Consider the following 16,100-nt stretch of genomic DNA (forward strand, 5'->3'; position numbering starts at 1 on the left):
CCCTCCCTCTCCTGTTGCTACTTCAGTCATGAAACTGATCAATGATCAGCTGATCGGCTTTTCTGTCGCAAGTCCCGTCTCTCTTTTTTGTTTGTCGCCCACTTTGCGCCAGAAAGAGGAAACCAGCGGATGTCGCACTAAACAACAGCAGCACGTTTAAGCTTGATCAGCTGTTGTTAGAATTTATTTAATATTACTTTCTAGTATCAGCTGATGTTTGCTGGAGCTACAGCTGTAAAAGCTGCTGGTCATGGTATCAGTTTGGATATGTGGTGAGAGGGAAACATGAAGATGAAACCAGGAGATGTCTTTACTGAATTATCAGAGCTGAACAGGTGATGGAGAAACAGGTTTACCTTTTTAGGTGGTTTGAATGAGTTGAAGGGAAGTTATGAACTGTTTCTGAGAAATAACACCAGGATCCTTTTCGGTGTAGCTGACAGCTGGTAACTGTGCAGGGGCAGGTCTAGCAAAGTTCTGTCAGGGGGCCAAGTAGGGCATTAACAGGGAAAGGGGGGCACAAAGAAATACTTTTCTTTCTTATTCTCATTTAAAATGTCTAGCTTTTATTGTGTGTGAATGTGTGTGCGAATGGGTGGATGATTGTGTATAGTGTAAAGCGCTTTGGGGTCCTTAGGACCAAGTAAAGCGCTATACAAATACAGACCATTTACCATTTACCATTTTTATTAAATAATTATCTGAATCTTACAACCAAAGTTTTTATCTGACATAAAATGTATAGAAATCATACATATACCAACAAGACAGTGTACATGACTGTCACAACAGCATCTGTTTTCATTCAAAGGCTTTATGGCTTTTCCTATAATATTCCTGGTGGGCTGGTCTCTAGTCAAAATGCCCGGGCCGATTTTTTGTCCCAGTCCAGCCCTGGTCAGAACAGCAAACCGTCTGTGCTCACAGCTGTAGCTGTATGTGTGCTTGACCTGACCATATTAGGGATCTGCTTTCTATGACATCATACACATGTGTCTACATTTTTTTTCTTCTTAATCAAACCACACATTACTCTGTGCTCTATAGTTTGTATTTACCCAAACCTATTTTGGCTGCTCCCTTATTCACAAGGATTCACCACAGTGCACATTTGATTGGGCAGACTTTTACACTGGATGCTTTGTCCAGACACAAGGCATTTGTGTCTCCTAATTTACCTACTAGCAGTCAAATGCCATCCTTAGGAAGCACCAACCCGAGCTTGATTTACTGCCGTGTTTGGCTGTTACTTTCACTGAGGGCAGGCCGTACTAATTGCAGACTCATACAAACCCTCCCTGCAGCCGTGAACCTGTGTTTGGTCTTATTACTAGCTCATTAACTTCCCCTGAGTGCGTGCAGTACTGGTGGTCCAGGAGTTGCTTCCAAACCATTTGTCTTCTGCTTCTGTCCTGGGTGCTGCTGCTGGTAGCAGCTCTCCAAAAGCTGCAGCCAGCCTAATGAGAGCATTTATCCCATTAGGGACATCATATTTCAGCAATGCTGGATTTACAGCAGATGTTTGCATCTCCAGATCGTCGGGACTGATAATCTGCTCCTGTGAGTCCTTTTAGGGGACCAACGGCAGCACTTCGTACTCACAAAACTGCACGGGAAAAAGAGCTGGTTGAGTACCTCTAATTAAAGCCTGTCACTCAAACGCTCACTCAGCATCACCTGGAAATAGTGCAGAGTGGGCGTTGGGTTACAGAGTGCACATTGAAGTACATAATATTTTTTTAACTACTAATGAAGACAGTTTTTATCTCTTATTTTGACAAATTTGGCAGAAGACTGCTGAAAAACATGCCTTAATCTTTATCAATATCTTAAGCATAGAATTTTAATCGCAAAACTATGCAACAACTCTACAGGGAATCTAACAACGTGTTAACAACAGGCCATTATTCACAGTATATGATTAGGAAGAGGTGTCTCATCACTTATACTTTAAAAATGTATTCATGCGGCATTTACACATAAAGCCCAGGGCGCCACAGGCAGCTGCCTGCACCTTAGAGATGATGCTAATGAAGGTTAGAACATATCAAAGACTCCCAAGACTCATCAGTGACATTTTTGAAGGCAGGAAAACATGGCCACATCTTTGTTGGAGGGCCTTGAGCTGAGCCAATTTTAACGTACCCCCCGTGTGGTCCCTTGTTGAAGAGCTGAGGCAAAGGCCATCACTTCACACAGATGTTGTCTTTAAGAAAATTATTAACAAATTGTATTTCAAACCCCTTCAAGATTATTTATTAGAGTCGTACTTCATACATAATGACACAAGAGCACAAAAAAACAGGAGCAGTTCAAGACATTTTTCTTACATTAAAGGACACCACGTGAAATTGTCTTCACTTGTCATGAACACGCAACGACCTCCAGGGTGAAAATTGAAGGCCATGTGAAAGTGCCAAAAACTACAGTTCCTCTAAAGCCACGTGGGACTTGTTCCAAAAGCAAATCAATCCCAAAGATGAATATAGCTACTGTGATGCCTCAACATTAGCATCTGGCTATCACTTTTGTGGAGCCAGAAGTTACTGTACTTGGACAAAAGGAAGACGTTTTTAGCTAATGGTAGCAGGCTTAGTTAACCGGCTGTATTCACAAACACACAAGTAGCAGGCTAATAAAACCGAAGCACAAACTTTGATAGTTTGTACCACAGAGCAGGTTGTATTACCTGTCACATCTTTCTATTACAAAGGGCACAGACAGTAACACGCAAACACAAGTCCAATTAATGAAAGTGAGACTCTAGCAGATGGCTTGTATCTGGACACCTCTAATTCACACGAGTATCCAAATGAATTGATTATATTAAATTTATATAAAATTTTTCTACTAGGCTGTGGTAATTCTGTAAAGTTGGGCATTTTAACATGGGCGTCAGTGTGGACTTTTGGAGCCAGCGTCAAATGGCCATTAGAGGAACTGTAGTTTTCAGCATTTTCACTCCAGCTTAATCTTTAAACCCTGGATGTTGCCTCTTGGTAACTCGCCATAAACTTCAAATCTAAAATTTATAACTCTACATTATTAAAAATCATGCTTTCAGCCTGGTGCACAAAGTGTTTGGGTCTCTATGGATACTCTTTCCCTCTATGACAACTGAACAGGAGGTAAATGTTTCAGTAACTCACCAGCCTGGATATGGGTAAGACGTGACACATATAGCTATCGCCAAAAACTTCATTCATGTATGTAACTGAAAGAATCCTGCTGCTGGTTCCTTTTGGAGCATATTTATTATCTGGAAAATAATGTGGCTTGCTGTGAACTTTAGATACCAATGAGTAAAAATCACAGTGGCCATGCACATCTTTCATTTACAGTCTATGATCATGTTGAGTGTCTTCTTAGGCTCTGGAGGGAAGGCTCCAAACTTAACTGGCTAAACAACCTCAGATTTGATGTTTTCCCAATGGGTTTGGAGAAAATAGATATTTAGAGGCTAAGGTCGATCAAATCAAATACACTGTGGAATCATGGGAAACACGAGTCAGTTTTTCCAGGTTCAATTTGAACCATTATTTTCTTAATCTCTCTCTCACAAGTCCGTCAGCTTAACTAAAGTGAAACATGAAACCACTGGAGCGCCCCTTCACAATGGACAGATTATTATGGCAGAGCATTCCCTTGCTGCTGCTCTCTAATGTGGATCATTCACCGAAATTACTGTCAGAATTAAACCTTCCGTTTCTGGTTAATTGGCAAGTCTCCTTTCTGCTGCAGAAACAGTTTTAATAACTGCTTGGCTAAAAATCTGAAAGAAGGAAGGACCGACCCCCATCCCCATTCCCCCAAAAAGCATCTGAACCCTTCATAATGATTCTGAGTTTGAAAATTGAAAAACCAGTCAGCAGCCTATTCATTTAAAATTAATAATAAGCTGTCTCATTAAGAACACAAAAGACAAAACTCACAGAAACTGAAAACCCTGAGAATTAGCGTCGTTGGAGTTTTCATGCTGTAGATTTTATTAAAGAGTTTATTCCTAAAATATTAGGAACAAATTAAAAATGCTGAGTGTCCATTTAAATGTACTAGAGCCTCTTCAAGCCAGATATTCAGTGTCATTCATCACATGCCCTGCTTTGATTGAATCAGTCACCCATGTCTCTTTTACTATCTTAAACTTCCTCCTAAAGCAGCGCCTCAGAGTTCTCAAATCCAGAAGTCTTGTTGCCTCTGCAATAATAACATGTGAAACGCCTTCCTCCAGCTCTTCCACCACTTTTCCTCCATGGTAACGAAACTCCAATGCCCTGGTGTCCAAGCAGGTGGCAGGTATGGCACTTTTAGGGTCTCCTATGTCAGCAAATCTGTCCATATATGCTGTGAACGGTCTGAACATGCTGGTTGGAAGGTCATCCCAGCCGTAGCGTCCCTCCACCTGCGTGACATTCACCTCGTTTGATGCGTCTGCGCTGCTGATCCTGTTGAACACTTCCCGCAGCTGCTGCTCGTCTGTGTCAACAAAGTAGCTGTCACCATAGTTGTCGTACTCCTTAGCAAAGTGCTCCCTGGTGGAAGGCGACATGTGGATCATGTGGCGGGGTTGCCATGGAACCACCTCCTTCTGGTCCAGGCACTCCAGCAGCCAGGTGGCCCAAACTATGTCATGCTGGTTGGATGAAATCAGGTTCTTCACGCGCATGTTCTCCACACCGGCAACCACGCAGTAGGTGTCCCGTCCAGGGTTCTGAACTACAAAACCTCCACACCTAAAGTGGGAATTACATAAGAAATTATTAATTATTAGACACTCAGTCATAACCACCACCTGAAGTTACTTCCTGTTAAAAAGGAGTTTTTCCTTACCAGTTTTACCAATCGCTTGCTCACAGGGGGTCGTCGGGGTTCTCACTATTCTCTGTATTTTAGGGTCTTTGGCTTCCAAATTAACCCTTCCATGCATGAATTATGACAACCTCAATCAGGATTTTTTTTCTTGAGTATTTTTATTCATCTTTAGGCATGAAAAAAAGATTTCTGAACTTCATTTTTTTTAAACATGTACTTTTCAAAGAGTTTTTTTACATGTCCACTTAGGTGGACAAAATCACCTTTGGAGTGACACATCAGTGTCCAATGTGGTGGTTTATGAGCAAGTATACCATCAACACTGATACAAATACAAGAAAACAGCCTTTGAATAGCTGTCCACTGTAGTGACCCCTATGCGTGAAAGGGTTAAAGTGGCTTGAGGTGATTATTGTTGTGATATAGCACTATATAAAGAGAAGATTTGAGACTTTCCTCCAACAGCTGGATAGACTCCAACTCTTGGAATCCATTGGATAATGAAAGTCCTTGTCCTGTTGTTGCCTCTCTAACCAAACTTAAAACACATGGAAAGCTAGTGCTGCTATGCTATAGCTTACCATGGCTGTAGAGCAGAACAAATAATATTGTTTCCAGCTATCGTCCAAGATAGTCGAATTGGAGTCCTCTAACTGGTTGAGAACCTTTTGGAATTACAATTCATTTAAGAAAGCGAGGAAGTGCCTCCTGAATGCCAGTGCCACTTGCACCGCCACAGTTCTACTTATCCAGATGTTGTTTACTCAAACATAAACACAGAAAAAGTGATCATAATAACAAAAGTTGAAACAGATGTTCCCTGTTTCTTCACAGGGCTTGGCTAACACACCATTAAAGTCCCTACTGTTAGCTAAAGCAGTAAAGCTGTATCTCTGCCAGGGCTGTCACATGTTTACATTTATTAAAAGTTTCTCCATTTACATTTTCTTACAATGTGTCTTCATCCTGTAGACACATTATAAAATGTATTTATTACAACTTTATTAAAGTGAGAACTCAGCCACGATATCAGCGCTTTACTTTAAGATAGAATTGACTTAATCATAAAAATTTCATTAAAATACTAAATACGTAAGAAAAATGTTGTCTGCCCAAAATTTCTAATTCAGTCACATTTTTTTCTTTAACTAAAATACCAAACTAACATTTACTTTACTAGAAAAAAAAACTTCTGTTACCTGGCCACACCCTTTTCCAGTTCAGACTTGGGATGATCTTCGGTGCCATTCAGGATGCAGAACTCCACGTCCTCAAACATATCTGTTTCCTTGGTCACCCCGGAAAGGTCCTGGGGCTTAAATTGGTCAATGACGCCGATCACTTTCTTGGGTTTGACTGGCAGCTTGCGCTTCTTCTTTTGCGGTTCATCGTTGTCAATGTGAAGGTGCCGAGAGGCAAGTTTCCCAGACGCCTTGCTGCGGAACTGATCCAGGTCTGCCAGTGTCATGCACTGGTACCATTCTTTGTCATCTCGAATCTTCTCAATCCTGGGGAAGCGCAGAGTACAGTTGGTTTTATACATGTCGCTTCCGACTATCTCAGCCGCTTTAACCTGGATGATAACGGAGTTGCAGGGTTCAATGTAGACTTCCGGTTTCTCTGTTCCACACAGGATGGATGCTGGTGGGTTGTTTTTCCGGTAGACCTTCCAGTGTTTGGTGAGCTTTAAACCAAGGTCATACAATTCTTTCATGGTGTAGCCGGAGCCAATGCGGCAAAGGGTATGGAAAACTGAAGGTTTCTCGCCAGGCTCTGGAGCTTCGGCCACAGCACATAAGAAATGGGACATCATGCCACCCCTTCTCCCTTTTCCCCAGTAGCCACCAACAATCAGCAGGTCAAGCTCATCCATCAAGCCATCCACATATTCTGGTTTTATCTTCAGCCAGCCTTCCCCTCGCTTGTCAGGTTTGTAGATGGATAAAGGATCCTTCACCATGATCCCCTCTTCTCTGCTGTCAATAGCATCGTTGAGAGCATTCACCACCTCCTGCATGGTTCTGGCTTCAGCCTTTGGCACCAGATGCAGCCTTCCCTTGGCTGGAGTGAAAACTGTCTGAAGAATCTCATGTCGCTTCCTGAGAGTTTCTTTGCCTAGCTTCTGATCATTTATTAAAAGCACATCAAACACACAGAAGCATGTCTGCAACTCTGAGTCATCCATCAGCCTCTTGATGTCAAATTTGCTCCCTTTCTGCATGAAGGTGTCTGCTGCCGGGTTGTATGCCATCATCTCACCATCAAGAATGCAGTTCACCACATTGCTTTTAAAAACATTGTGGATATAAGGCGTCAGTGATCCTTCCAATGGGGATCCTCCAAACTGCTGCGTGTACTCAAAAGCATTTCGGCTGAAGTACTTGTACACATCCCCATCTTTGTGCAGCTGAATGCGCTCTCCATCCAGCTTTGTCTCAATGTAAAAAGTGCTGTTTCCCATCTGTTTCTCCACGTTGCGGATGTTAGCCACAGCTGCCAGCATAGGTTTGAAAGCAGAAAAAAGTCCAATAGAGACTTCACTTAAGGACACGGCTGGATTGTGTAACTGCTGGCACACCTTGTTCAAGTCTGTGTTGACGTTGTAGAGCTCAGCAGCATCTGGGTGGAAAACTTGGAGAACGGTTTCTTTGCTGATCCCGAGCTTCATGTCCTTCAGAATCATTCTAATGAGCCACTTTTGCTCAAGAGCTGAGCTCTGGGTGATGAGGTGCAGCAGACTCTTTTTGACAAGATCTTTCTGCTTGGTGGCATTGCTGGTGGCTACTGAATCCAGGAAGTCGTTGACCTCTTTAATACTGAGATTTCCTTGGCTGGTGCATCGTTTCTTCAGCACAAAATACGCCATGCCAGCAAAGTCTCCAGCTTCTCCTTGGGACGTGATCGGAGCGCGGTAATTCAACAGCTTATTAGCCTCAGGGCCATTCTTTGGGAGGCCTAATACATCAATGTAGAGTTTAGCCAGCATGCTCTCTTTGATGCCATATGCCACTCGCTCTCGTTCAAAAGGCGGGACTATGAGGCGCATGGCAGGATAGAAAGAGTCTGTAGTTTTGGAGTTGTCTTTGTGGAGGGCAGAATGAAATTCCCGCCATTTCTCAACGAAGTACCCAAGGATCTTGGATTTCTCTGGACGGAGTTTGGACTTTTGAATTTTTTCTAATGTGGTACACAAGTGAAGGAAAGGAACCTGAGAAGCAACAGATAACTGACTGGAAGCATCAGTTTTGGAAGTGCTGTCCATGGTGAAATCTGTAAGACCAGTTAAAAGAAAGAAAAAGTCTGCTCAGTTTAGCCCTTCCTTGAATTCCTCTATTTACCAGCATTTAACAAATTAAATGAGTCATTTGAGAAATTAGTTATTCAACAACAACAACAAAAGAAACAGATTCTTTTAATAATACAACTTTAAAAGAGGGAATTAAATCTGGTACCACATGTGAGGACTTAATGCTTTCCCCATTTTGTGTGAAGCTGAATATATATTTTTAGACATTCAGACAAAACAAGATGAAGCCAAGACTTGACATGCTCAGGAGCGCAACAATCCAGTATCTAGACTAGATGTTGACAAGTCCAACACACACAAAAAAAAAACAAAAACAAAAAAACACTGAATGTCAGTGATAATGAGCCAAACTGTTCCATTTCATCCTGTGGTATTCCATGTTTACTACACCACTCGTCATTAAAGTAAAAGATCAAAAGTTAAAAGATCTTTTGCACTTGCTATGATAACATGTTTAGACTTGATAGCATCACAGAATTCTTGGCTGCACATCCATGATGGGACTGATGACTATGAAGGCAATTTGAGTAGTTGGAGATGATGCATTCAGCATTCAGAAGATTGATACATTGTGGTCATAAAGGGATGGACATGGTCAGTGATAACACTCAGATAAGCTGTGGAGTTTAAACAATGGGGCCTAAAGTGGGCCGTGAAAATATCCCCTACATTATTACACCATCAGCACCAGCTTGAACCACTGGTACAAGGCAGGATGAATTCATGGCCTCACCAAATTCTAACCCTACCATGCTTGGTTTCAATTCCAGCAGGTCACCTTGACCATGCGTGCATGCCTAAATGCACTTGCTACCATGTGATAAAAAAATGATTGCACATCTTCTCATCACAGTGAGAAATAGTATGTTAATGTGATAGCGGTATTAACTGGTACTTGAAATTAGCAAATATATAAAGCCAAGGTATAAGTTGGAATAAAGCATGACTATGAAAAAGCAATACACTGCTGAAATAAAATCAACACATTTGTAATAATAATGATAATAATATTACTGCTAATAATAATAATTTGTTCTCTCTCACTTTCAATAGAACAACTTGTTTTTAACAACTTGTTTTTTGTAGTTTTTTTTTTTTTTAGCTCAACTACAAAATAAAACTTAATTCAGAAATAAGCAATCAACTTAAACCACTGCTAAATACTTGTGGGTAAAAAGAAATTTTAAAATGACTTAACTGCTACTGTAAGTTTACAGCTGCACAATCGCTGATTATTGTTCCACACAGATCAAACATGCTCTGACATGTCTCACACTGACTATAAACTCGTTAAGCAGCAGACACTCCTACATAACCGGAAAACTGTCTTTGCCTACCTACCTTGTAAGTATTTAGTTAATAATAGCTATATATACTGTGAACTTGATGTCTGGTACAATAAAGAAAAGCCTTTTAAAGTGTTTGGAAAAAAAAAAAGCAATTCCGCTTACGTTTCAAAATAAAAGTACTGTTGTCGTTTCACATTTGTGTTCGTCGGGGCATGTCTGCTCACAATGAGTTCAAGACCCTTAGTGACAAAAGCTAAAACAGATACGAGTCATTTTGCGTTTTAATTATCTGAGTGAAATATTCCGTTCACACAAAGCTAAACGTGAACTAAGCGCAGCAAACACTCTGCTAAAGTAATGCCGGTTCCGTTTGAGAGAGTAACGACACATATTAGCAAAAATAGTGAAAAATAAAAGGTTAAAGATTTACCGTGTTTGCTTATATCCTCAAAAACGGCAGTAAAAGACTGATTTTCCTCACCACAAATATATGTTTACGCTTCCTCAAACTTTAGGTGGGAAGCTTCAAGGAAACCCTTCCCATAGAAACCGAAATGGAAAATTGGTTCCTAGAGACAATGTTTCCTTCCTTTGAAAGAATTATGAAAAATAATTACAAATTTGCTAAAAACCCACAGGTTTAGCATTCAAACAGGACAGGAAGTGCATCAAAGGTTTGTTCTCTTGGTAGTGCAAGAAACTGAGAGACGTGAATTATTTCTGAAAACGTGAAACGCCATGTCAATAATAAGACGTGCTTTTGTCGAAAAGTGTCTCCGTCCTGTATTTAAAGTCACTGCTGTTCAGACACTGTATTCATGGGGTGAGTCATTGGGTGAAAAGCTGGGTTTGTGCATACGTGACGAACCTAACAACGCGTGAAAAACAGAGGTCAGAACAGAAGGGTTAGTCCTCCTGGCTTTTATTTGGATTGGCAATCATTTCTACTCTTTATCTTTGTTTTGATTCTTTATTGTGCTTTGTTATCTAATGTATGTATGTATTTATTATTATTATTATTATTATTATTATTATTATTATTATTATTATTTTACCTGGTTTGTGGTTTTTCTTCACCGATAACTCTTCCTCAGTTCAGTTTTATTTTTTTATATTGGGCTCAGCGGTGATTTGTTTCTTGTTTGTGATTGCAGATTAACGTCTGCTTTAAAAACACAAGCAAAAAATATGGTTTTTGTCCTTTCTTTTAATGCTCAACAAATTTGGCTAAAGAGACAAAGGATATAGTATCATATGATGTTGTATTGTAAAAATAAAATAAAATAAAGCCAAAAATCATTTTTCTATATTTGAACAGCAGGTTTTGGTTAAATCCAGTGAATGCACCATATATACCACACAGGATAACCCTTCCTCCATTGCAATTAAAGATTAAATTAAATTAAAGGATCTTTGTGTGACTCATTTGATCAAGAGGTTGGTTTAAACCTTAAACACATGGATAGTTTCAGTATTAGGAATGTCTGTGAAGGTTCTCAGTCATCCAGGTCATCGTAGTCAAAGGAGCTTGCAAAGAAAAGCGTCTGGACTTCTTTAAGTTACTTGAAGACGTTTCACCTCTCATCCGAGAAGCTTCTTCAGTTCTAAGGTCAAATGGTGGAGAGTCCCAGATATAAACCTAGTGGGAGTATCCCCCCACAGAGGGACAAAAGGACCCCCTGATGATCCTCTAATCGCCTGAGCCAAGGTGTGAAACTGGGTGTGGGTCCCAATCAGCCAGAGTTTCGGGTGTGTTCATTGTGAAACCTGGCCCCACCTTGTCATGCGAATTCCTGAGGTCAGATGGCCCAGGATGTGAGTGGGCGTTAAGGCGTCTGGGAAAGGATCTCAAAACTGGATTATAGATGGCAGAGAGTTGGTGTCGTAAACCCCCGCCTCTGTTCAAAGATGGTCGCTCACAGTGGACATAGATGGCTTCTTTCACTCCTCTTTCAAACCATCTGTCCTCTCTGTCCAAAATGTGAACATTGGCATCCTCGAAAGAGTGTCCTTTATCCTTAAGATGCAGATGGACTGCTGAGTCTTGTCCTGTGGAGGTGGCTCTTCTGTGTTGTGCCATGCGCTTGTGAAGTGGCTGTTTGGTCTCTCCAATGTAGAGGTCTGGGCATTCCTCGCTGCACTGTACAGCATACACCACATTGTTAAGTCTGTGTTTTGGCGTTTTGTCTTTCGGGTGAACCAGTTTTTGTCTGAGCGTGTTGCTGGGTCTGAAATGCACCGGGATGTCATGCTTGGAGAAAACTCTCCTAAGTTTTTCTGATACACCGGCTACATAGGGGATGACAATGTTGTTGCGTCTGTCCTTCTTATCCTCCCTCACTGGTGTCTGGTCTTCTTTTCTGTGCCTCTTTGCTGACTTTAAGAACGCCCATTTAGGATAGCCGCACGTTTTGAGTGCTTCCTTTACATGTGTGTGTTCCTTCTTTTTTCCTTCAGGCTTAGAGGGAACATGTTCTGCCCGGTGGTGTAGGGTCCTAATTACTCCAAGTTTGTGTTCCAAAGGGTGATGGGAGTCAAAGAGGAGGTACTGGTCCGTGTGTGTGGGCTTCCGGTAAACTTCGATGTTGAGTTTGCTGTTCTCTTCAATGTGCACAGCGCAGTCCAGGAAAGGCAAACAGTTGTCCTTTGTGTCTTCCCTGGTGAACTTGATGTTTTTATCCACAGGGTTAATGTGCGCAGTGAAGGATTCCACTTCTTGTGTCTTGATTTTGACCCAGGTGTCGTCCACATATCTGTACCAGTGGCTGGGTACTCTTCCTTTGAAAGAGCCAAGAGCCTTCCTTTCCACTTCCTCCATGTAAAGGTTGGCTATAATAGGTGACACGGGGGAGCCCATGGCACAGCCATGTTTTTGTCTGTAAAAGCCTTCGTTGTATTTGAAATATGTAGTGGTGAGGCAGAGGTCTAACAGTGTGCAAATCTGATCGGGTGTGAAGTTGGTCCTGTCCTCCAAGGAGCTGTCTTCTTGTAGTCGTTTTCTGACAGTCTCCACGGCCTCCGTGGTGGGTATGCAAGTGAAGAGAGAGACTACATCAAAGGACACCATGGTTTCATCTGGATCCAGGGTAAGTTTCTGGACCTTGTCAGTGAAGTCGGTGGAGTTCTTGATGTGGTGTGGGGTGTTCCCCACAAGAGGAGCAAGGATGGTAGCAAGGTGTTTAGCAATGTTATAAGTGGCTGAGTTTATGCTACTGACTATGGGTCTGAGTGGGACAGCTTCCTTGTGGATTTTTGGAAGTCCGTAGATGCAGGGTATGGCATCCCCTGGGTAAAGGCGGTGATATGTAAGGCGGTCAATAATTTTGTCCTTTTCAAAGTCTTGAAGGCAAGCTATAACTTTCTTTTTGTAGCTGCTTGTGGGGTCTCGCTTTAAGGCTAGTATTAAAAAAGTATTAGGAATGCTTTTTTCATAAATACAGGGCTGCTTATAACATTTGTTGCTATCTTAGTTAATGTGATTATCAAACTGTGGACATGTTCTTATTTTTATTTGACATAAACATAATACTCCTGTAAATTTCCCTCGATATCATTTTCTTTTTCCTGTATTCACCAGCAGAGGGCAGAAATGAAACGCTGCAGTGCTGATGGAGGTACAGGTGGAGGTTGTTTACTACTCTGATCTTGGGGCAGCTGAGTCCGAAGCAAAAGTAAAAGGTAATTATGCATTCATACTTACTGGTAACCATGAGGCCATTCTCCTCACTATAGAGTTTGTGTAATCACTGACCAGAGTCCACCGGAAGGAGGAATGTTTATGTTTTCTGATAATTTAATAGATTGTAACTATGTGCAGTGTTCTCAAGTTTCAGTTTACAGTATTTGGGATTTACCAGTGTTTACTCAGAGAGTGCAGTACTTTCCAGAGTCCCAGCTATATAAATAGAAAATAAATAAAAGCCCCTGGAAGCTTTCCAAGATAAATGGTGTTATTGTCTTTTTCCACTGTGTGGAATCTGTATGGTCTTATCCTTACCTGGCATGTCAGGTGTCACGTGCAGCACATGTAAGTGGGAGAAGTGTGATTCATTGTACTGTGATGGTTGTAGTGCAAACAATATCAGAACAAGGAAACACTTTTAGCCCTACTGCAAAACTTTGCCAGGTATTAACAACAACAACAAGTTGTTGATCAGTAATCTGCCGTGTTGAGGCCGTGTTCTGCAGAATTCTGCAAAAACTGAAAGCCTTGCCTCCTCTTTATTCTAAGCACCTCCTAACACATACAGAATGTAGGGGTTAAATTATGACTGGGCTGGCTCTAAGAACACCGGGAGAACCATGTAGCGGTGCAGCATGCATGTGGAAACGACTCACAGAACAATTTGAGCTGTAAACGTAGTAAACTAAGATTAGTTTTCTTTGTGTACACGCTGTGATCAGGTGACCTGCGCTTCTGCTGCTGCTCTGAGATTTACTGCTCTTTGTGGATTTTCCCAACAGCATTCTGCAGTAAATAAGAAGATATAACATTAGCTAGAATGGCTGCTTCACAACCCCTATCCAGTATAAAGCAAGAAAAGATGATATTAAAGAGCTACACGATCTTAAATTCAACCTAACTCCTACCCATAACCGATCCCTGAATACCACAATTTGCCCTGCACCAGGTAGTTGCCCTCCAGCACTGTGAACTTTATTACAATACTCCAAACCCAGTTTTATTTATCATGATTCATTTAGCTGTAAATGACATTTCACAGTATAATATAACAAGAAGCACTCTGAGAATACAAACCTCTACCTCCAATTGTATTTTCTATATATTCATTTTGTTTTCCTTGTTGTTGTTGTTGTTGTTTTTACTTCAAAGTATTTTTACAGCTGTAAAAATGAGGTCATTGATCAAATGTGATGTGATATTTTAAATCTTTATGTGGTAGTTTCTATATGTCAACTATACACACCAAACTTGTAAGACCTTTTGTCAATTTTCAACTAAGAAATCATTAAATTGACCTTGAGGACCTTGATGGATGCAAGGGAAGTTTTAATGAATTGTCATAACCTCCCTGGTTATACACAGATTCACTGTCTGATTAAAAAGCCTAAACTTGAGTGCTCTGATTTTCCTGCCTTTCTCACATCTTTCTCCATCTGTAAATTCTGTCACACGTAAACATTTTGTTTAATTTACCCATTGTCCCCGGGACATACAAAAATATAGTCAGTCAGATTAGAAATCAACTCTCTGAAAAGTTGCATTTGACATGATATTAGCGACCACTCATAATTAATAAAGAGCATCTAGCTAGATGATGAAATTGTGCCACTGCAGCTTTATTGACATCTGCTCACGTGAACACAAGATAGAGACAAGAAGGTGTATGTGAGTCTGTATTTCCATGGCACCAGTCTGAAGGGATGCTGGGATTCAGCACATAAAAAATTACCAGATGTTATGATTATTAAACAGCCTGCTAGATTTAATTACTCATAAATGAAAGGTACAGCCCTGTTCTGGATCATTCCAGCCCACCGTAACCCCTGTATATACGAGATTCGTGTATTCTCTTCTCTGTTCTTTGTATGTCACAGACCTGATCATGATTTTGAAAAATGAACTAACATAAAACCCAGTGAAGGCGCAGGAATCAGAGTCCCCTCTTAACCACTTGAACTACGATGTGCTGAAACCATTAAAGATTACTATTAAAGATTTCCCATCCAGTATGTTGCATACTCCAGCTTCAGTACATATAATATGATTTACAAATTCAACATTTGACAGTTCTGCCACGTCCATGTGTGAGGGATGCAAAGGGACAGCTCGACTGCTTTTTAGCCATCGGCTTTGTTTCCATTACAAACTTGTTTTGACACTTCATTAGTTGGTAGCTGGTGTGTTTCCAAGTACACGCCTGTTTCTTTTAAAGTAACGCGAAATCGTTCCAGTGGCGTCTGGCTTCAAATCAAAACTATTTGAGGCATGTGCTGATGTGGAATCCAAAAAAACACAGGTCACATTCCACGCCCGTCCAGGCAGGGCACATTCCTTGAAAATAAACACAGATGCTCATTTCTCCGAAACCTGGGATCTGAGTCTGTTGGGCGTCCCTATTGGATGGAGCGGCTGAAGGCTTTTTGTGCAGTGATCTGTTATTAGAATGGCAGCTCTCCTCCAGCTTCAGAGGTGCTGTTCAGTCAATGACTCTAACTTCTGATCTGTGTTTGTGTGTGTGTATCTCCCGAGCTTTACTTTAAAACAACATAAATCCTGCAGTATATATCCACACATACACAAAGAAAAATGACAAGTACTGATGATGTATAGGTGAGATTCTGTCATACTATGAATCTTAATAGAGAAAACGTATTCATAGACATGAGACACACGCTCCATTAACACTTAAACAGTGACATTGTAGCTGTTTACAGCTGTTATAAAGCATTTATTAGATTAGCTTAAATAAATTGCCATGAAGCAAAAGGTCACCAACGATAAAAGCATTCAGGAATATCACAAGTGAGCTGTCACCTTGATCATTACCGGAGATGACAGCAGCATTTTTTATATCTGATCTATTGGGAAAGATGAATTCAATTCTGCTTTATTTATATATTGCCAAATGACAACAACAGTCGCCTATATTGTAAATATCTGTTTTATATGTAAAGACTCTGCAATGATTCAGAGAAAATCCCAACAATCCCCTACGACTAAGTTTATC

At 40.9% G+C, this 16,100-nt stretch overlaps 1 protein-coding gene across 1 annotated transcript; it reads right to left on the minus strand.

Moving 5' to 3' along the window:
• Positions 1 to 707: 707 nt before the first annotated feature.
• Positions 708 to 9,965, minus strand: lig4 (ligase IV, DNA, ATP-dependent). Its single transcript, XM_084922271.1, has 3 exons — positions 9,839 to 9,965; positions 6,012 to 8,082; positions 708 to 4,733 (listed from the first exon to the last, which is right to left on the minus strand). Exons 2-3 carry the CDS (start codon positions 8,072 to 8,074, stop codon positions 4,064 to 4,066), a joined length of 2,733 nt encoding a protein of 910 aa, XP_084778397.1. The 5' UTR covers positions 8,075 to 8,082; positions 9,839 to 9,965; the 3' UTR covers positions 708 to 4,063.
• Between the last annotated feature and the right edge of the window lie 6,135 nt (positions 9,966 to 16,100).

This window comes from Perissodus microlepis, chromosome 23, assembly GCF_051167445.1.
Source record: "Perissodus microlepis isolate ML-2025 ecotype Zambia chromosome 23, ASM5116744v1, whole genome shotgun sequence".
In the NCBI taxonomy this organism is placed as follows: domain Eukaryota; kingdom Metazoa; phylum Chordata; class Actinopteri; order Cichliformes; family Cichlidae; genus Perissodus; species Perissodus microlepis.